Source organism: Leucopleurus acutus (assembly GCF_964270905.1).
Source record: "Leucopleurus acutus genome assembly, chromosome: 13".
In the NCBI taxonomy this organism is placed as follows: domain Eukaryota; kingdom Metazoa; phylum Chordata; class Mammalia; order Artiodactyla; family Delphinidae; genus Leucopleurus; species Leucopleurus acutus.
The window spans coordinates 77,491,902-77,514,268 of record NC_139155.1 but is presented as its reverse complement, the minus strand read 5'-3'; the positions used below and the strand labels follow the sequence as shown (position 1 = coordinate 77,514,268).

Genomic DNA, 22,367 nt, shown 5'->3' with positions numbered 1-22,367 from the left:
GTTCAATCCCTGGTCGGAGAACTAAGGTCCCACAAGCTGCACAGCATGACCAATAAATAAATAAGTAAATGAATGAATAAATAAATAAATAAAGCCATAATAAACATCTTCAGGTATAATCTTTCACATTTCAAGTAATTTCTTAAAGTGGATTCTTTGATAAAGATACTGATAAATAATGCCAGATTCCTCTCTCAAAATGTTATAGTAATTTACATTTCTTTCAGGAGTGAAGGAGCATGCCCATTTTCAGTGCACCCTTGCCAGCTTTATAGTGTAATAATTTTTAAAAATTTATAATTTAATAGGTGAAAAATGATGTCTTGGGTGTTTAGATTCTTGTTTTTCTGTCACTTTAACTCAAGCTATTATAGAATTAAAAGATTGAAATTAAAGCTACCAGTATAGTTTGTTGATAGTTTTTCATTGATTTGAAGTTTGTGCCTCAGATGACTAGACAATAATTCCAAAGATGCCATGCATACTATGCGTATAACCTTACAAAAGTGAGAAGTATATTTAAAAGCAAGTTTTTAAATTTAGGGGCATGGCAACAATAAATTGATAATTTATCTCTAAAATGGGAACAGGGTAATTTCTAAGTGACAGTGTAACTTGACCAGCAGAGTGACACCTCTTCTTAAATTGCTGGTATATTTGGAATATAGGACTTTATGTCACTGAAAGGAATTAAGATTGAATTATACTATGTTTGGCATTTCTGTATTTTAAAACTAAAGTTGCATCCCCCATTCAAGTAAAGAATTCATACCATTTCATTTTCGAACTGCCTTGTTAGCATATTAGATCTCTATTTCTTGTTTTATTTGTATTTGTGTCTGTAGATTGTGCCTTGCCAGTACATGCTGCAGACAATGAAGGATGAACAAGTTTTCTACATTCAATACTTGAAGTCCATGGCATTTTCAGTGTACTGCCAGTGCAGGCGACCTCTGCCTACACAGATACACATTAAATCCCTCACAGGATTTGGGCCTGCCGCCAGCATTGAGATGACTCTCAAGAACCCAGAGGTAGGTAGCAGCAACAGGGCAGAAATTTGCAAAAAGACTACTTTTATGCTAAAGATGCAAACCAGGAGAGTTGCTTGCTTGGTTGGTCTTCTACCTTTATTATAAGAGTGGTAGGTTTCTTTAATCCTTAAGTTGAAATAGAGGAGATACTTCTCTGAACTTGTATAATTTTTTGAGAAAAGAGGCAAGCAAACTCTTGCCATTTTTTGATGTAAGACCTAAGGCAACAATACACTTATCCCTTTTACTTATGAAAGTTCAGTTTTCCTATATTTATTTTGTTCATCATTGTTTGAAGCTAATTTGTGTCTTAAATCACTCTCCACCTTCCCCAGCTCATTTTGTTCCCTTGGAACAGCCGCTGTGTATGTGTTTACTCTGCACAGGCCCCACATTTTCTGATGCTTTCTCCTCCCCTTGTCTCAGTGCTTCTGTATGTAAATGAACGCTTTTGCTCTCCATCTTTGTAAACCTGTTTCCCACAGATAAGTACCTCAGGGGGAATTCTAAAACACCAAAGCAAAACATGTTTTAAACAGAAGTTGTACACTTCTTTTGTTTTACTAATCACCTTATCCTGAAGGTAGATATACAGGGCAGTGTTTAGAACTCTCAAAGCCTTCAAAAATCAGTTCCCACAACTTTTGCATGAAAAATTACCCATTAATAAAGGCCAGCAAACACCTCTTCACCATTAGAGAACTTAAAAACACCAAAAATTGCTAATTTTAGTTGGTTAATGTGAGTTTTTGTGGAAAACTAAAAAAATGACGCACTACTTAATACTGCATTTGTTGTAACTTGGTTCAGGTCAGCTTGGTCCCAAGAGAGGAAACTGCTTAGCTGACAACTTATATTCGCTCTGGGGTTATAGAAAATTTCTATCTTTGGCAGTTTTAGATTAGTTTATTCTCTTGAGTCTGTATTTTTTACTTTTGTGAGCATGTCATATGTTTTCTTTACTACTAGCTTTTTCTGGAATAAAAATAAATATGTTTCTAATTTGTGTCCAGGAATTGAGTTTATGCCTTTCTTTATAAACTTTGAATCTTTTAGTTTTTTACCTCTTGTGGTTATTCTGCAATTCAGATGCAATCGTTCCTTATGCTTTGGTAAGAAGTTACCACAATTTCAAATGACAACTAATAGTAGTCTGCATTTTCAGAGAAGAGAGTAAAGGCTGACTACCTATATTAAGATCCGAGGCATTATGTAATGTTTTAAAAGATTATATAACATACTGGCAGAACACCATGAGAGTTCATGAGATATATAGTGAGGCTTAGATTAAAATAAATCACAAAAAATATATTCTTTCTTTCCCTTTGCTTTGGAACAGGAAGAGAGAAATCAATCATTTGACTTAATTAAAAATGTAAGAACCAAATGTTGTGAACATTTACTGAGGTTTATAAATTTTTACTTGCATTAAGGTGCAATGGCTAATTGCTAAATACTGCCTCTCCCCCAGTCTGCAGCTAGAATTTTGTACTTTCATTCAGCAACTATAGCAGAGTGTCTACCGTGTGCCAGACACTGTATTAGGTGTCGACTGTGCAGTGGTGAACAAGACACCAGTCCCCTGCTTCCAGGAATTCTCATTTTCTGCAGTGGCACAGTCTCATGCAAGCTCCTGGCAACCACTGTTCTACTTGGTGTCTCTGTGGGGTTGCCTGTTCTGGACGTTTTTTGTAAATGGAATCTTCCAATATAGAATGTTTTATGTCTGCCTTCTTTCACTTAACATAATGTTTTTGAGGTTCATCCATGTCATAGCATGTATCAGTACTTCATTTCTTTTTATGGCTAAGTACTGTTCCATTATATGGATAGACCACATTTTGTTTATCCATTTATTAGTGGATGGGCGTATGGATTTTTCCACTTTTTGGCTATTGTGACTAACCCTGTTCTAAACATTTGTGTATGAGTTTTTGTGTGGCTATATGTTTTCAGTTTTCTTGGTAAGTACCTAGGAGTAGAATTTCCGGGTCTGTGGAGAGTGAATGGATCAGTGATAAGGTTAGCTTTGAAACTTGAGCAAGTTGTTGAGTAAGTATCCCTAAAATGAAGGAATTGGATTAACTTATCTCCAAGGTCTCTTTTAAGTTTAAAATTCTGTAATTCCATTATTACTGTTTCTTATGCTATGTAGTTCAGGGGTTGGCAACTCTGTGGGCTAAATCCAGCCTGCAGCCTGCGTTTGTATGACCAGCTAGGTAAGAATGATTATTACATTTTTACAAAGAGAAGATTATGTGACAGAGACTCATAAAGCCTAAAGTATTTACTGTCTGATCCTTTACAGAAGTTTGCTGACCCCTGCCGTAGTTTACTAAATATTGAAATGTATATAAAGCTAGAAACAAAGATGACAGTTAAATTTCATCCCAGTTTATCTAAAATACTTGTCTTAGGTAACAGCTAACACTTTGATCTCTTTAATTACTTACACACACACATCATAAATTATAATATACATACTGAAAAGTACCCAGTCTTAAGTATACTGCTTGATGAATTTCCACTAAGTAAAAATATTACATAACTAGCACTAGAAACAAAACATAACAAGCATCCAGGAACCTCTCTAATGTCCCTTCCAGTCACTCCAATGGTAATCACTATTCTGACTTATAACATATAACAGCATAATTTTGCCTGTTTTTGGCTTTATATAAATGGAATCATAATTTACAGTGTTTTGCGCCTGGCTTCTTCTACTCAGTGTTGAGAATCATCCATTTTGTTGCTTGTAGCAGTAGTTTTTTTCATTCTCTTTGCTGCTGTTTAATATTCTGCTTGTGTAACTTTGTCACAATTTATTACCCATTTTACTGTTGATGGTTATTTAGGTTATTTTCTCTTTGGAGCTATTAAGATTGATAGTGTTGTAAACATGCTTATACCTGTCCTTTGTAAACATATATGTGCATTTTGGGGGGTCAGAGGGTATGCGTTTGTTCAGCTTTTACAGGTGTTGTCAAATACTTTTCCGAAGCACATCATACTCCAGCAATGTATGAAAGTTCTAATTGCCCTGTACTCTCACCAATACTTGATGTTTTCTGTCCTTTATATTTCAGACATTCTGGTGGGTGTGTAGTGGTTTTAATCCGCTTTCCTAATGACTAATGAAGTTGGGCCAATAATAATTTCTTTTAATAAGGAAATAATTGGCTTGATTGGGTTCCCTACCTTAAACAATTTTTTTTGTATCATTATTATTTGTATATATAGGACTAGTCGGGAAGCAATCTATTGTCATTTCTCCCTGTTGGTTTCCCTCAGTGCTGTATGGATTTTGTTGTAAACATGGAGTGGCTTTGTGCTGATACTGATTTTGATTTTGATTTCAGCGGCCCAGCCCAATCCAGCTTTACTCCCCTCCTTTTATATTGGCCCCAATCAAAGACAAGCAGACAGAGCTGGGAGAGACATTTGGTGAAGCGAGCCAGAAATACAATGTGCTCTTTGTGGGCTATTGTCTGTCTCACGACCAGCGCTGGCTTTTGGCTTCCTGCACTGACCTCCATGGAGAATTATTAGAAACATGTATTGTAAATATTGCTTTACCAAACAGGTGAGGAGCCTTGGTGTTTATGGTGTGTGTAAATTGATGCTGTGCCTTTTCTCAGATAATGGATCTTTCTGACTTTCCTATCTAAATGCAGTGGGTAACATGTGGGTGGGTTCTTTGGAATTTTCTTGGTTTTGTCGTACTAAATGATAGCTTTGATTCATTTGGGGACCCTTTTCCATGTCTGTTTTAGATCACGGAGGAGTAAAGTATCTGCACGTAAAATTGGACTACAGAAGTTATGGGAATGGTGCATAGGTATTGTCCAAATGACATCTCTGCCCTGGAGAGTTGTAATTGGGCGACTTGGGCGTCTTGGCCATGGGGAACTTAAAGGTGAGAAATTCCTGAAACAAAGGAAAGGAAAAGGGCTGAGCTAGTGTCATTAACTAAGCTGAGGGAGAAAATTATAAAGTTGGTAGTAAGAATAAAGCAGATTATATTTTCTGATTCTTTTAAATGTACAGGATAAACCAGTGGCTTTTAGACTTTTCATTAGCAACGAAATCATCACAAAGAAAATCTTAAATATAATATTGAACCCCAGTATATAAAACAGAAAAATATTTTTTAATATAAAAATGATACTTTGTAAATTAGAATTTCTAACATTTATTTATATATTGTGAGAAGAACAAGTCAGTTTTAACTGGAAAATTTTATATCAGATATTATGGATGAGAGTAGAAGTCATATACAGCCTTTACTTTCGTTTGCTGGTTTGTTTTTGGTGGTTGCTGGTGATGAGCTTTGTATTTATTTTTGTTTCGGTGGCTTGATTGCAAGATAATCCTGATTGACAAGGACAAGTAGTTGCAAATTGGAAGAGTCTTTATTCACATTGCCACTGTCTGATACTCTTCAGTGTGGAAATTTAAGAGCAGATTTTTTTAAGTTGAATCCCCCAATATATCTACCGACTGCTTATATTTCTTACCATAAATATAAGAAAGCACTAAAAGTAACTGCAACATAACACAACTGGCCACCACAGGCAGCTGCCTTGCCTGGCGTTGAGCCCAGCTCATTTATTATCCTTGCGTAGCTACTTGTACAGTTTTATATGAGCAATATGAACAGGCCTAGATTATTAATTTAAAGCCCTATCGATTAATGACACATTTATAAAAAGTTCAGTATATGAATATAGATGGGAGAAGTTTTTGTTTTTGTTTTTAATATTTATTTATTTTTGCGGTATGCGGGCCTCTCACTGTTGTGGCCTCTCCCGTTGCGGAGCACAGGCTCCGGACGTGCAGGCTCAGCAGCCATGGCTCACGGGCCCAGCCGCTCCGCGGCATGTGGGATCTTCCCGGACCGGGGCACAAACCCGTGTCCCTTGCATCAGCAGGCGGACTCTCAACTACTGCGCCACCAGGGAAGCCCTTTAGTATTTATTTATTTGATTTTGCCAGGTCTTAGTTGCGGCACATCGGCTCCTTAGTTGCAGCTCGCGGGCTCCTTAGTCATGGCATGCGAACTCTTAGTTGCAGCATGCATGTGGGATCTAGTTCCCTGACCAGGGATCGAACCCGGGCCCCCTGCATTGGGAGCGTGGAGTCTTAACCACTGCGCCACCAGGGAAGTCCCGGGAGAGGTTTTTTTCTAACGTCTGCACGAAAGCAAGCATATGTCACAAATTAGCTTGGTGGTTTTGCACGTGCCAAGTATATATCAGAACAGAGTTGGCAAACTTTCTTTGTAAAGGGCAAGGTAGTAAATATTTTTGACCTTGCAGGTTAGCTGGTCACTGTTGAACTACTCAACTCTGCTACTGTAATGCCAAAGCAGCCGTAGACAATACCCCAGTGAATTGGTGTGGCTGTGTTCCAATAAAACCTTGTTTACTAACAGGTGGTGGGCAGGATGTGAGCTGTGGACCGTAGTTTGCTGACCCTTGCGTTAGAGTGTGCATCTTATTTCTTTACATGAAATTTATATCTGGTGTTTGTGGAAACCCTGAAATAAAACCCCTGATATAGATGTAACTTGCCTTGTAGTAAGTGCCTAAGTGAGTTAATTATTAGGGTTTAACAGCAATTTATACAAATATTATATAATATGTATTAAGTGTTTTCTTAGGAATCTATTATACACAGAATTTTTTTGTATTAAATTATACTGTAGACCAATAGAAAATATTATCCTTTTCATTTTTAAAAGAATATTATAATGAGTCTGTATCAGTAGCCTGGAGGTCTAATACATTAGGGGATTCATCATTTCATTTCTGTCAGAATTCCTGTCTTCTCTCTCAGTATGCCTTTTAGTCAATCTTATTTCTTAAAGGCTTTGAGCTACTCTTAACCCTTGGGAAAAGTTAGAATATAATAGAAAAGAAGTAGAGGGGATAAAAATGTAGCCTAGTAGTCTAGTTACTTGGTATTTTGGAAAATTATTAAAGCCATCGCCTTCCCTTTTATGATTTTTTAGAAGGGACACACTCTTCTTTCTTATCTCTTGGGGGAGAAGAATGTAAGTGTGACTGAGGGCTCCATCAAAAGACTGAGAGCAAATGTACTTTCAAGGAGTAAAAACACAGAGGAAAGCCTAGTGTCCAGGACATCAGCCTCCCAATCTACAGTTTCTTCCTTTGGGGAACTGAGGTCTGCACCACATTGCATTTCTGTGGGGCAGTATCAGATATGAGTCCACAGATTTCAGAGTCAGTTTTGTGAATCTCTGTTCTTTATCACCAGAGTGTTTGTGATAAAAATAATCATACTGTCTTTTCCTTCTCACTTGGTTTTTATATACCAAACTCACTTCTCTTTGGTATTTCTGTGGTTTTTAAAAATACTCCCTCCTCTATGTTCCTTGACCCTTTTATTTCAGCCACTTCAGTTCAGTGTTCATTAGGAATATGAAATGTGAAAGTTTTTTTTTTTTTCACTTGCTTTTTAAGGGGAGAGCAGGTTGTTTGAAAAAAGTATATGGAGGTAGAGAGGTGGAGTGGTGTTACATCAGTGGGATGTGACATGACAGCAGTGTACGGCTGCAGTAATGTGACGTGCTTCATGTGTGTCGGGGGTCAAAATAAAGGGAGTACCAAGTGCTTTTCAATTCCTGGAGTAACATTACCCTCAACAGTTCTGTGAGGAGACGTAGTGCTTTTGTTTGGAGGCAATAAACAGACGATAGAAAATTTATGACATCTTTTTAATCTGAACAATTAATGTGGCATCATTTGGAGCACTTTACTTGCACCCATTGCTTTGGGCATGCCAGGAAAGGGTCCCCTTCGTTTCTTCTGCTGCTTGCATTTCATGAAACCACCAATCTACGCTAGCAGTAAACAAAACTGAGGTTCACCCCAAACTGTGCTCTCTTCTAAAGAAAAGTGTTCATAGGGGTAGTGAAAGAACCAGACCTGGAGAAGGAGAAAGGACAGAACATACTGGCATCACCATTGAAAACTATTTTAAGTGCCTAAGTCTGCCCGGGTCTGTGCCGGACTCACAGGTCATTTCAGACATGATTTCAGTCTCTATAGTCGTTGGCCTTTGTTTCTTTGTTAATGAAGTGTAATCGAGGTCAAGTAACATTTTCTTTGTAGCAAGGAGGGGAACCTCTATAAAGCCATATTCCCTTCAGGGCCCAATCCTGGAAATTCAATTATCAGGCAAAACTGGTAAAATGCTCAAACCTCACATCAATATGAATTTCTGAAGACTGTGTGCGATTGTGATATTTGATTCCAGATTGGAGTATCCTCCTTGGAGAATGTTCACTACAGACAATCAGTAAACGGCTCAAGGACGTGTGCCGGATGTGTGGAATCTCTGCCGCAGACTCTCCTTCTATCCTTAGTGCCTGCCTGGTTGCCATGGAGCCCCAGGGGTCCTTTGTAGTGATGCCAGGTAAATCTCGTCAGTTTTGTTAATTAGGTATCAGAACAGTCCAGTCCATTCAATCTTAAGTCCACACACAAGTATAGAATGATCTTTATTATCTTTATGAGAAAAAATTGTACTTAGGGCTCAAAATGGAAACCATCTGGTCTCTTCCAAGGGGAGTGGTTTGTGATTTTATCATCTTTGTTGACCATCTCTTGGGAGAGAGCCCAAGTCCTGGGTGTGATTGAGAGCTCTTAGAGTCCTGGCGAATTATTTGACCCCAACCTGTTGTTAGTTTATGAAGTTCACCCTCCAAAAATGACTTAAGCGGGCACCAACATGATACGTATTTTAATACCCTTTTGAAGAAAGGTATTTGATAGACTCTTCAAGCAGCCTCAAGAGGACGTTTAGAGTCTCTCTGTGGTTGAGGATGAATGTGAAGTAGACAGGGGTAGAGCATTTATCACAGTGTCTGGTAGCCACAGTAACTCAGTAAGTGCCAAGATGTGGGCAGATGAAACATCATGGCCACAGAATTTTTTTAAAAACAGCAACTAAGCTGTTTTATAATTTAATAGCTAAGAAGTTTTATACTTTATAAACCTGTTTTTACCATTCAGGTATTTCTTTGATCAAACAGCAGACCCTTGTCCCCTCCCTGTAAAAACCAACAGAAGTGTTGTGGTATGAGAACGTGGTTGCTTGTGGCCAGTCTAGAGAGAGACAGATGTCTGTACTGGCCTGCTGGTCAGACCTTGGGTTAATTGTCACCTGCACCAGTTGGGCAAGTTACATCATTTCTTTGTGTTCTGTCCTCCTCATGAAATGGGGGTAGCAGTTCCTACCTCTGAGGTGTAGCTTTGATGATTGAACGATATGATATGAATAAAGAATTCAGTACAGAATCTGGCACGTAGTATGCATTCAATAAATATTAGTTGTAACAATTATTAGTTGAATGATACCATTTCTACAGAATTGCATTGTTTGGGGGAACAGTCTGTTATAAATTATTAGCAGTCACAGGAGGAAAGAAAGTTTTATTTTTAGAAATACTTCTTATTTAAGTAATTAAAACATATTTGGTTGACTCAATCCAATTTTTTCTTAACCTTGCCAGTGTGAAATGTGGCTTGAGTTATCATAGCTATCTGCTCTGAGTCAGTTTCTTGAAAATATTTAGACAAGTGGGCTCAACTGTAAATGTGTATCCATCATGGCAGTTGTGTCAGACTCACACCAATCCAGCTTGGGTCATTTCTGGAGTTGTTCACTGCTGCACAAAAGGCATTGATACATTTTCCCCCCCTTTTTAAGATGCTGTCACAATGGGCTCTGTTTTTGGCCGAAGTACTGCACTGAACATGCAGTCATCTCAACTTAACACCCCTCAAGATGCTTCTTGTACACACATCTTGGTGTTCCCAACATCGTCAACCATCCAAGTGGCTCCAGCCAACTATCCCAATGAAGATGGGTTTAGCCCCAACAATGGTGAGTGGAAGACCCTGTATGCATAGAGCGGCTCCGCTCCTTCAACAAGACACAGTGCTAGAGTAAAGAGTCGCCTGGCCGCTGCAAGTTCTTCTGTGTCATAGTAAACAGCATATGAAATGTGAAGAGGGAATTGGAGGTTTGAGAATCTTTTTGGTTTTGAAGATTTAATTTGCACTGTTGCCAAGACCAAATAAACACTTTCCTCTCTTGGGTAATTAACTTTCTCCTGTTTTTCATTAACGGCAAAAAAATAGTATCTGCTTGATAGTGTCCTGTACATGGGTGTCACTCTTTCAATAAAGATTTCTTGATCTGATTTGAAATGTATGAAGACTGCTAGGCAGTATGAAGATAGCACCTGTCTTTAGCTGATCATTGGGAATCTAACTTGCTCTAAAACAACTCCTTATTTGATTAGTCTTGAAATTTTTTTCTAAGTAATTTATTTTTGGCTGTGTTGGGTCTTCGTTGCTGCGCGGGCTTTCTCTAGCTGCGGCGAGCGGGGGTGGCTCTTCGTTGCGGTGCGCGGGCTTCTCCTTGCGGTGGCTTCTCTTGTTGTGGAGCACGGGCTCTAGGCACTTGGGCTTCGGTAGTTGTGGCATGCGGGCTCAGTAGTTGTGGCTCGTGGGCTCTAGAGTGCAGGCTCAGTAGTTGTGGCACCCGGGCTTAGTTGCTCCGTGGCATGTGGGATCTTCCTGGACCAGGGCTCCAACCCGTGTCCCCTGCATTGGCAGGTGGATTTTTAACCACTGCGCCACCAGTGAAGTCCCCTTATTTGATTATTCTTAATAGATTTTTATGGTTTGAATATCTTAAGGCATTTGTTAAGCAATGATTATTTATAAACTGTAAAATGTTCATTATGCAGCCGTTTGCATTGTTTTTTGAAGAATTTTTAGCAGCTACCAACATTTACTCCTGTTAAATGGGGAGGGTAAAAGGATACTGTCCTGCGTGTGTGTATATAGAAAACACACATAATATCACAGTGTAATAACAAATACAGAAAAAGGATCAGCAAAAATGTTCATGGTGATTGGGTTTCCCCTTTTATACTTTTCTTTCCAAATTTTCTGCTGTGCATGTACCTTAGTTTTATGATATCGGAGAGAGGATTTCTTAACAAAAACATCATGCTTTGATCTGCTCGTATAATAGGCCTCCAGTTTGAGGGCAAGTTCACACTTATTAACATGCATTAATTCAGCCTTAAGTATTTTAGATGCTAATTGGATGCATAGATGGTGTCTGCTGTTTTCTTGGATGGTGTCAGTTTTAACTTTAATAATTAAATTGCTTCTTTAGCTGTTTTGCCTTCTTTTTATGTGCCTTTGGAGGCTATGCAGAGTGCAGAGTTTTACGTTCTTTATTTCTCCGTTCTGTTAATACCTCACATTAGGAGATCATTGGAGAGAGTACAAAATGCAAGAATAATTTGCAGCACCTTGAACCCAGTGGGCACGCATTAAGCCTTACTAAGTTGTTAACAACACATGCCTGTAATAGTCATAGGCCAATAAACTGTGCATTGGTTTAAATTGGGGCTGTGGATTAGCTTTTTAATTTTTGTCCTTTTTTTCTCTCCCTCTAGATGACATGTTTGTTGACCTTCCATTCCCAGATGATATGGACAATGATATTGGCATATTAATGACTGGGAACCTCCATTCCTCTCCCAACTCCTCCCCAGTTCCCTCCCCAGGCTCTCCTTCTGGAATTGGTGTGGGCTCTCACTTCCAGCATAGTCGGGTAAGGACGACTTGAAATAGGTTGTTTAAAACCACCTCAGCCTTCAGGAAAATCCTCCAGAAGTGCTGTCGTCTTTTACTACACGCACCTTTCTCCCTGATGGTCTTGGTCCCTGGTACAAGAGGAGTAAGTGTGGGACAGCGACCCTGTAGTTCCATTTCGAACAAAGCAGGAATTCTAAAGAAATGTTATTATTATTCCTGATGAATGTGTTTAATCAGAATAGTCCCATTACAGCTGCAAGGGTTTTATGCAGTTACTGTGTTCTGAGCAAAAATTAATTTTGGTTGCTTGCTGCTTCCCAGTTATTTTTTAATTTTTTGCCAGAACAGTGGCTTTTCAGAGGCTAGTTCAATAACCCTGCTTATTTAACATTCAGAGTAACTGTGTTAATTGAATAACACATTGTTGATGGTTAATTAATTCGGAAAGGAGCTTAACTGGTCTTGGTTTAGGTCTTGGCGCCTTTATTTAGGCGTGTTAGGTGTTCTCTGTGGCCAGCCTGCGGGAGTGGGAGGAGCCCACAGGAGGCTGAGTTTGGAGAAGTGCGCAGGTTAGTACCAGCATTATCAAGGGAAAAACAGGGCTTACAGCTGCTTTCACCTTTAAATATCCCAGGATATTGGAGGTGAAGTAGCAGACGATTGAGGCGTTAAAGGTTCTGCCATCAGCTCACGTTAAGTTTCTTTAAAAGCTAGGTGATTCATGCCTTATCACTGTATTACACTTTTTACTTAAAATGTTAAGAGATTGAGGGGTTAAGACACAGAAAAATAGCTATGTCTAATATCTTAAACTGGACAAGTATAAGCAACCTGCTTACACTCATTAGGCACAAAGATGTTCTTCGAGGACTTAGGTTTCTGTCAGGTGGGACTTTTATTGCCAGCCCTGAGTTCACTGAAGGACAGTCTAGAGAAAAGAAGATTGAAAACTTTAGTTTCAGAGAAGATGAAACCAGGGAAGGCCACCTCAGTAGACTGCCCTCATGTTACTGCCTGCCCCCTAATTCTCCCTTCTGCAAGGAAGGGATTGTAAATGTCTCTGTTTCCTCCAGTCATTTGCCAGTTAATGACAATTTATTGGTTCATTGGAGATTGTTGTGATGGGGACCAAAAACACAAATTTTACATGGGATAGTTTTAATTTAGGATTAACGTGAATTCTAGAGGCAAATAGCATTGCAGCTAAGAATGCATGCCCTGGAGCTTGATAAATATCGCTCTGAATTATAGCCGAACATCTTCCTAGCTTTGTGACTTTGGGCAAGCTTACTTTACCTTTCTCAGCCTTAGTTACCTTATCTGTGAAATGGAAATAATAGCAGCTACCTCCCAGTACTGGTGGTTATAATTTAGCTCCTCCGTTAACAAAGAATTGGTAACTGAAGTGTAGTGTTAGTTTTGTGAGAAACAGAGGCGTGCTTTATTTTCTCCCTGTGTTGGCACCTCAAGCCACTGAATGTCACACTTCAAACAGTACTATGCTGAAGCTGGTCAGGTGGCCTTTTCTAATCCTGAGCACCTGCAGCCAGGTGACCCCTGAGAGGCTTTCGGCATTTCCTCTTTCCGAACCATTAAACATTCTTTGATATCCAGTTAAGAAATTACCACAGGAGAAAAAATTTGTTCAAGGTTGCAGTAAGTTTTTATTTTTTAACCAACTCAGAAATGATACAACTTGGTGTAGTAGTTGAGGATTTTTTTTTCTTCCTTAAACAGAAGGCTTTTGAGAACAAATGGATGACTTATTATTGCTTTTGCATAAAAGGTACATTTTCAACTCTCGAAGCTAGCTAAGAGTCAAAGAAGGAAAATGTCAACTGCAGAAACGCCCAGTGGCTCTCACAGAAGTCCCTTATTACCGGGACTGCTGTAAATTGAAACAGGGCTTCTTCAGGAGCAGATCTCACGCTGCTGGCAGGTCAGATACCGGTGAAGTGTTAGAACGTTATTAACAGTGGACAGTCAGGTGTGCGTGTGTATTTTTGGTTGGTTGCTGGTGAAAGAGCATGTGGGTGTGGTGGTACCTTCAGCTGTCAGATTCCACTCTTTCCATTTTTAGTTTATTACCTAATAATGCCACGGAGCAGATTTTACATTCTGCAGAAAAGGAAACAGAGAAAAGAAACCTGTATTTACTTGGCTGATGTTGTTAGTTTTACTGGTACCTTCTTCCTGAGCCATAGTTTTCATCAGATATCTGTGTGTGCAGCAAAGACACTGCCTCCCCTGTTGACCTTTCTTGGTCAGTTGACATTTTGGTGTGAGATGCTGCCAGGAAGGGGATTAGTCACTACAGTGTGCAGGGAGAATTGATAAAAAGTTGGGTGAAGGTGGTCAAAAAGCACAAACTTCGAGTTATAAAATAAGTGTCCTGGGGATGTAATGTATGGTGATTTTAGTTAATAATACCATATTGTATATTTGAAAGTTACTGAGAGTAGATCTTAAAAGTTCTCATCAGAAGAAAAACAATTGTAACTCTGTATGGTGGTGGATGTTAACTAGACTTATTGTGGTGATTATTTCCCACAGTTAGAATCATTATGTTGTACACCTGAAACTAATATGTCATATCAATTTCTTTCAAAAAGTTGGTTTTTAAAAAAGCTTTATTTGGTAATAAATGCTAATCATGCTTTTGGGACTTTGTTTTTCAGAGCCAGGGTGAGCGTCTTCTTTCTAGGGAAGCACCTGAGGAGCTGAAACAGCAGCCTCTGGCCCTTGGGTATTATGTATCGACTGCCAAAGCTGAGAATCTCCCCCAGTGGTTTTGGTCATCGTGTCCCCAGGCTCAGAACCAGTGTCCCCTCTTCCTCAAGGTTGGTTTGGTGTTGTATTTGAAGTTGGGGCGTGAGTGACTTATGCTCAAAATCAGTCTTGGTTAGAATTTGCCTTGGGCACCGTCGTCTTATTCTGCTCCCCGACTCGCTCACATCTACTTAAGAGTCCGAGGGTATGTTAATTACAGGTAGAGGTGAAGAGCAGAATTTAGGAGAGGAGCCCAAAACCATGTCACAAAGAAATGAATGACATTCACCCAAGGAGGAGACTTCCCGCGGCCCAAAGGACACATCTAGGGTGGCCACGTGTTTCTGTATAAGGCACTGCGGTCAGGGAAGTTACGCCGGGGGGCGGGCCCGGGGGTATGATGATGACTAGTTGTCCTCTTCCTCCACTGCCACAGGCAGTCAGCGTTCCTTTTTAGAGTAGGGCAGGAGTCAGCTAAAAAATTCCATGTTTCTGCTTGCGCCTTCCTGTATATTTCTTGGAAATTTTTAATCCAAATTAAGAGTTAAAAACAAAAGATCTGTCACTTCCAGTTTGGATGAGAGAACCTAGAATGAAATCCATGGATTGCCAAAAAGCCAACGGTTTGACAACACACTGTATTGGCAGAGCTGTGGGGAGATGGCCCTGGTACGGTGGGAAGGCCAAATATTACAACCCTGCACATTTCCCTTTGGATGCAGAAGTCCCACTACAGAGTAATCACTAAGATACACACACGCACACATACATACACACACACACACACAAATCTGGAAGGTTAAAACCAAAAACAATTGAAGTAATTTTCTTTTCCTGATGACTTAAACATAGTATTATGAAATCAAAGAATTTATATAAAAATCCTGCAATCTCTCAATTAGAATTACTAGTCTGAACCTAGATTTATCTTTTCTTCTCTGAAAAGTATACACATTCTTTAGCTCTGTTTACTGAAAAGGCTCAGGAGCCATGATAGCCTAGCAGCAGTAAACAGCTTTATTGACACAATTATGGTTTCTCAATACTGTTTATCATTCAAAAGAACCAGAGTTCTTTGAGGAAATGACTGATTCCAGGGCTAAAGTAAGAAATATTCGAGGTGTACCTGAGACATCCTGTCATGCCTAAAAAGCAAGGAAGCTACCAAAGATTATTAGAGTCTTATCAAAGGACCCAGTAGCCAACTTGGAGGGGTTCCCATTGCCCAGGGATGGGATGATTTAGTCATTAAAATGAACAATGGTGGCAGTAGATTGATATCAATCTATGGGTTCATAGTTGTGCTGAAAAACAAAACATTTGTAAGTCACCTTTTGAAGCTGCCAGAACAGCAGCTCATTAATCAGAAAATCGAAAAGTAAGGAGAATCAAGCATTTATATCGCCTCTTCTTTTTTTTTTTTTTTTTGCGGTACGCGGGCCTCTCACTGTTGTGGCCTCTCACTGTTGTGGCCTCTCCCATTGCGGAGCACAGGCTCAGAGGCCATGGCTCACGGGCCCAGCCGCTCCGCGGCATGTGGGATCTTCCCGGACCAGGGCACGAACCCATGTCCCCTGCATCAGCAGGCGGACTCTCAACCACTGCGCCACCAGGGAAGCCCATATATTGCGTCCTCTTATATTTTACAATTAATAAAGTAAAACTATACTAAAACTGTTACGTTAAAAATTGATGGGGAACTTTATAGTAGATGGACTGTGCTGGTACTTGCTGGATCCAGGGATCTGTCATATTCTGATGACAGCAGATATCAGGTGCCTTTGGATGTGATGCTGTAAGAAGAGCACAGAACCGGTTATGAAGTACGGGGATCAGGATAGAAGACCACCACCACAACGCAGTCAGCCACATCCCGACTGTGGAGCCTTCTACAGATTAAAACCTGAAGAGGGGGCTTCCCTGGTGGTGCAGTGGTTGAGAGTCCACCTGCCGATGCAGGGGACGCGGGTTGGTGCTCTGGTCCGGGAAGATCCCACATGCCGCGGAGCAGATGGGCCCGTGAGCCATGGCCGCTGAGCCTGCGCGTCCGGAGCCTGTGCTCCGCACGGAGAGGCCACAACAGTGAGAGGCCCACGTACCGCAAAAAACAAAACAAAACAAAAAAAACCTGAAGAGGGACACTAATTATTTTCAGTCCATTTGCAAAGCTAGCTTTTTTTTTTTTCCCTCTACCCTAGGATATGGAGTTATTTGGGATCACATTGGGGTTACTGAGCAGCTTAAATTCATGGACTTAGAATAGAAGCCCTGACTACAATGGACTTTAGAGCATCTCCTTCTGGTAGACGTGGCCTTATTTCTGCCCCATGGTTGACTAGACCAGGAAGGTAACTGTCTTTGTTCTTTCACCAGGCTTCGCTACATCACCACATTTCTGTAGCACAGACGGACGAACTTCTCCCTGCCAGGAATTCTCAGCGGGTTCCACATCCTCTTGACTCCAAAACCACGTCTGATGTTTTAAGGTAGATTCAGACCTAGGCAACATAGCAGTACAGTTTGAAATGATATACTTTACACTTGTTTTTCCAAGGTGTTTTAATTTAAGTGTGGTATTTGTGGAAGAGGTGCTACCTCTTGTGCAGTGGAGCACTGTCTGATTAGCCAGTGAGAGCCACATCCCCCCGCAATACCTGCATAGGACAGACAGTGTAGCATACTTTGTTAAATCCGGTAGTTATGTGCAAGTACAACTGCCCTTGCTTCCCATTCAGAGGAGGCATTTCATGGTGATGAAAATAGATCAGAATAAGGGGGTGGATAGTTAGAAGACAAAGTCTGGAACTTAAAGCACTTGACTTTGGAAACATTTTCTGCCCTCCCTGACATAGATTATGTAAATAAAGTTAAGTAAAACATAAATTCCATAGCTGGGAAATACCTCCCAGATTTGTCTTGTACTTTAGCAGGCTGTAAACATTCCTCATGTACCTTGAGAAAATATGCAAGCTCTTCCTAATGTTTTCTAACTCTTAAATGATTTGGAAATTATAGTTAAAGCAAGAACCTACCTAATCTACATGATTTTGGCTTCCAGGGCCTCTAGAGCAACACTGTCCAATAGAAGTATAATGTGAGTCACATATAATTTACTAGTTTAATGTGGCTACTAGAAAAGTTTTAAAAAGAAATCAGTGAAGTTAATTTTAGTAATAACTTTATCAGTTATATAAAAACATGTGATAACGATGTCAAAATATAAAAAATAGTATCATTTGAACAGTAATCAATATAAAAATATTCATGAGCTGTTTTCCATGCTTTTTTAAATACTAAGTCTTTGAAATCCCGGTGCCTGTTCTCTATGTACAGCATATCTGAGTTCACGGAGTTGGGGGCCGGTGGCTGCCATATTGGACAGTGCAGGTCTAGAAGGAAGGGGGGACATGAGGAAACGAACTCTGGGAAAGAGCTTGGGGCAACTTATGAAATGATATTAGGCCTTCTTCCTGCTGACACTGGCACGTTAGAACTTTCAGACCAACCTTAACTTCTGTCGTGCCTGATGCCCTGACCCGTGTGTTCTCTCCGGCAGGTTTGTTTTGGAGCAGTACAACGCTCTGTCCTGGCTCACGTGCAATCCGGCCACCCAGGACCGTACCTCCTGCCTTCCCGTCCACTTTGTGGTGCTCACTCAGTTGTACAACGCCATCATGAATATACTCTAATTGGAAAAGCACTTGTTCTCTCTGGCTCAGTTCCTTCTCCCCGCAACCTCAGTCCAAGGAACCTGCTACACTCTTCAAATACCCTACTCCCTCCTCCTGAGACCACTCTGCACAGTCCTGCACTGTGATTACTTCTCAGCAGGCACATGTCATTTCTGCAGTGTTCATTACCAGAGTGACTCACAGACACTTCTCTCATGGACCTGGAAACTTCCATAAGCAGTGACTTTCAGCCAGTGTTATGGTGTGTGCGGCCCCAAACCACTGGGCCACAGGAAGTTTTTTGTTGTTGGTTTTCAAGAGGGAACCAGAAGAGACAGTATCCTTTTGCACAAGAGTCTGTGTTTTCAGCCTCTGTTTAATAAGGGCAGTTCAGCCCTCTGGATGAAATCGTCTAGTTATTGGTGTATGGCCTGTGGGTTACCTGAACTCCATAATCTGGGACTTTTGAGAAACAAGAACCAGCTCAAGTACATGATTTCATAATGGGGTTTCTGTCTCCCTAGTGCTCCCATCTAGATTGGCATGAGTGCTTTGGTTGACTTTATACCTGTGTGTAGATACAAAAGGTCTGGAGACATCTTCATTTTGTTTATTTATTTTAGGTTGTTTTGTCATATGGTTTTTGTGACTTACTTTTAATTTTTTTAATTCGCAAGGACCAGGTACAGTAGCTGAAACCCAACTCAGATCCACCATAGGATTCTTTGACTACATACCTCTGTCCTAGAAGCCAGAAAAGGAGTGAAAACAAATCGGGGAGATCCTGCTTACAAGTAATATATTCAAAACCACCCAGCAGTAGGTTTTGTTGAGAATAAACTGGGTAAACATTCTGCCATATTCCTTATTAAAAGTGGCCAGCGTTTCCTGAAGGACAACATTTTTATACAGAAGGCAGTCAAGCTCAACCCAGAGCCATGGAGGCAAGTACCTTCACTAGTTTTATATAGTCACAATGGAAATATATTTTCTAGTGAATTCTTACTGAAAGCCAGGTCTCTCCTCTCATTAGATCAAAAGGGACTCATGTATATATCACAATCGAAAGTGTTTGCTCATAAAATCAGTTATAAATATGGTAAATTTTTTCTGGACCATAGGAATATTATTTCAAAGAAATATTCAACTTAACCATTAAATTAGTACTTGAAGTTGAGCCTTCGTGGTGGGACTTTTTTTAAAAAAACATGCCTTTTTAAATCATTAAGGCTAATTGAAGTATTTTATCCAGGCCCGAGAGGGTTGTCTTTAGGACTCCATTTCTACCCCTACCTTGCTGTGCGTTTCTGTCTGAGGGCAGTGGGCATGGGCTTGCCTCCCATGAGCCGCTCTGGTCAGGCTGTTGAGCTCTAGTCACCTGTGGAGAGAATCATGCAAATTTTAAAAGTTCTTCCAAGAGACTTGCATATTCTGGTTATTAACAAAAAAAGGAAAAATGTAATAACTGATATGATTTTGTAAAAGTATTTTTCTTGAAATAATCTAACGTTTAAAACATATTAAAAAAAAGTTGTGTGGTGGGAATGTGAAAGCAGAGAAGTAACTTGTAAATGGATAATTTTGTTCTCTGTACCACCAATTGGGGGGGAGGGGTCGACTTTCGCAGTGTATAGGTTAAAAAAATCTGATATATCAAACCATTTGTATCTAATGTGTACAGTGTAAAATTGACTTTAAAAATATTGCAGTGCTATTTTTTCTTAATCAGAAAGGAAAAATTCTCAAGGCCTTTTGAAGAGCATAAGATGATGAAGATTGTAAACTTGTATAAAACTATCTTGGTGAGAAGACAAATTGTAAAGTAGATATTTGTAATCTTTTACCACTTTGGGGTTGCTTTTTTTCCCAGAAGTCATCAGAACTTTGAATTTTTTTTTTTTTTAAATGGGCTGTTTTTAATGCAGGGGCTTTTCTTCCCTAGAAACCCAATTCTCAGCAAAAAAAAAAAGAAAAAAAATACAAAAAACAAAAAAACCCCTACAAAAATTTAAAAAAAAAAAGGCAGCAAAGGGTAGTTTTCATCTGGTGTCTTTTATTTAAGTTTTTTAAGTTAAGAAAAGCTGGTGACATATTTATACGTTTTTGTGCAAAAATAAATGAATGGCAATAGATTTTAAAAAAATCTTATTATGTACTTCTGTGTGAAAAAGTCTGTATAATATTTCCCTTAAATATGCATTATTTTACTTGTGAGTTTTTTACTGAATTAATCTGAAATGTACAAGCCCTGGATTTGCTACAGAGTGAGAACTTATTTTATTTTTTTTTTATTTTTAATTTTGGAAATTCTGCAGAAATCAGAACTCTTACCATGGTTTGAACTAAAGAGGGGAAATGGGGGAGGGGAGAGGGGTGGGATTGTCCAGCATGCTTGTATGTATATTTCAGAACCTTTTTTAAATGTAAAAGCTGTACATTTCTGGGAAGTTCTGAATTTCTTTTGTTTCCTTTTTTTCCTTCAAGCATTTTGCAGTGAGCTTCTTTTATATATAGCAAACAATTTGAAAGAATACAAAAATATGTGAAGTTCATTTAAAAAAACTACAGTATAGCGCTGGTACAGTACACTAAAAGACTTTGATAAAAAGAAACAATACTAAAAGGCCTCCATTTTAAATGTCATTCATATATACCTTGTGAATGAGAGCTATATACTTTTACACACTTTTTTAGAGGAATAAATTATTGAATTACTGAAACGTTGAGTGGCTTTTTTCCCCTTCCATCCTGCTTTTGTAATGGGAGTGATCTACGCCTATTCAAAAGGTGTTAAGTATTATGAACAGTCCTTGACCAGCAGCCAGGCTCTACCTTCCAGCGTAAAGTTTTACTCCCCTGATCAGCACATCTCGTAGCTGTTCTCAGACGGTTTTCACATATTCCAGGATACAAGGGCATTCCTGGATCAGTTTTAGCGTGCACACACACACACACACACACACAGCATTGGATTTGGAGCTCTGGTGTTTAGTTCCTTAACTGTTCTGAGTAGATCACATCTAACAGTGATCACACGTGTAACAGTGAGCTACTTGTCTCCTAGCTCTTAAGATTGCGGTCAATACTAGAACAGTTCACAAGTCTGTTTTCTACTTGCTTTCTCTTCACGGTCTCAGCCAGTTTCTTTTTGATGTTCCTTAAAAAGAACAGTTGCATCGCTTTGCTGTTTTCCCAGTTCACAGCCTGGTGACAGTAGTATGCCATCTAACACACACACAAGCAAGGCGCTTATTGACTGCATGGCACCCGCTACGTTGTTCTCTTCTCCTTGGGTCCATTCCGTAGGAAAAACCCCTGTGGGGGCAGAAGCTCTCGCTAAAACAGTAAACAACAGGACCTGGCAGAACCTACTGTCGAAATTTGAATACATTGAAAGACCTTGTCTTTAATCTTCCTCCAACTCTTTGGCAGTATACATTGTTCTGAATCTAACGATAAAGTGTTGAGACTACTCAGCCTCAGTTATTTCATCTGCAAATGAGGGATGAGGGCAATTCCATGAGAAATGCTTTGCAGACTAAAAAGCTGTGTCCATGTTATTATAGTTGTACTATTGAAGAGGCCTGAGAAAAGTGAGGCCACTTTTCTGTCAACAGATAATATTGGTCTCTGTCTCATCCAGTTGCACTGCCTTATGCATAGTTCACAGCACTCTTGGTAACGCTGCCTGCCCAAAGCATGAAAGAACCACACATTTCCTAGATCCTATGTGATCAGGTCAGTCCGATGATTCCTGTGCCCCGTAAAAATCAGAATTAGGTGGTATTTTTCCAACCAATTGATCTACTTGGGTTCTGTGCTCATACAGCGGACGGCACTTTATCCAACAATCAATGAATATGGATTTTATGCTATAGGAACTTCGTTTTCATAGCCACTATTTGCTGTACCAATTCAGCAATACTAGCTGAATCTCCTTGAGGTAGGAAAAATTATTTGTCAAATGCATTGAAACATTTTGCAAATTAGATGTAGGTAAATCTGACCTGTCACTCAAGAACCATCTGCCGCTAGCCGTTTGCGCTGCTCAGATTCTGCTTAACACCAGTTCATCCCCTCCAAGGATGCCATCAAATAGTTTTATGTTCCTGCTATTTGAGAAGTCACAGGGCCAGGAATTTGTCCCCAACTGGTGTCAAAGAGCGAATAAAAATCTTATAAAAAGTGCAGTTTGTCCATAGGAGTTTTTAAAGACAGACTTTTCATAAGACTTAGTGCCTAAG

At 39.7% G+C, this 22,367-nt stretch overlaps 1 protein-coding gene across 2 annotated transcripts in view; it reads left to right on the top strand.

Moving 5' to 3' along the window:
* The window catches only part of MED13L (mediator complex subunit 13L), a 301,913-nt gene extending 280,759 nt beyond the window's left edge, over positions 1 to 21,154 (top strand). For both annotated transcript variants that reach the window (XM_082853249.1, XM_082853248.1), the window contains exons 23-31: positions 846 to 1,034; positions 4,394 to 4,617; positions 4,808 to 4,950; positions 8,316 to 8,474; positions 9,771 to 9,947; positions 11,542 to 11,699; positions 14,362 to 14,523; positions 16,826 to 16,938; positions 18,009 to 21,154. In XM_082853249.1, the coding sequence (XP_082709375.1) occupies positions 846 to 1,034; positions 4,394 to 4,617; positions 4,808 to 4,950; positions 8,316 to 8,474; positions 9,771 to 9,947; positions 11,542 to 11,699; positions 14,362 to 14,523; positions 16,826 to 16,938; positions 18,009 to 18,141 (1,458 nt within the window). In that variant the 3' untranslated portion in view covers positions 18,142 to 21,154. The remainder of the gene's footprint in view (positions 1 to 845; positions 1,035 to 4,393; positions 4,618 to 4,807; positions 4,951 to 8,315; positions 8,475 to 9,770; positions 9,948 to 11,541; positions 11,700 to 14,361; positions 14,524 to 16,825; positions 16,939 to 18,008) is intronic.
* Positions 21,155 to 22,367: the final 1,213 nt, after the last annotated feature.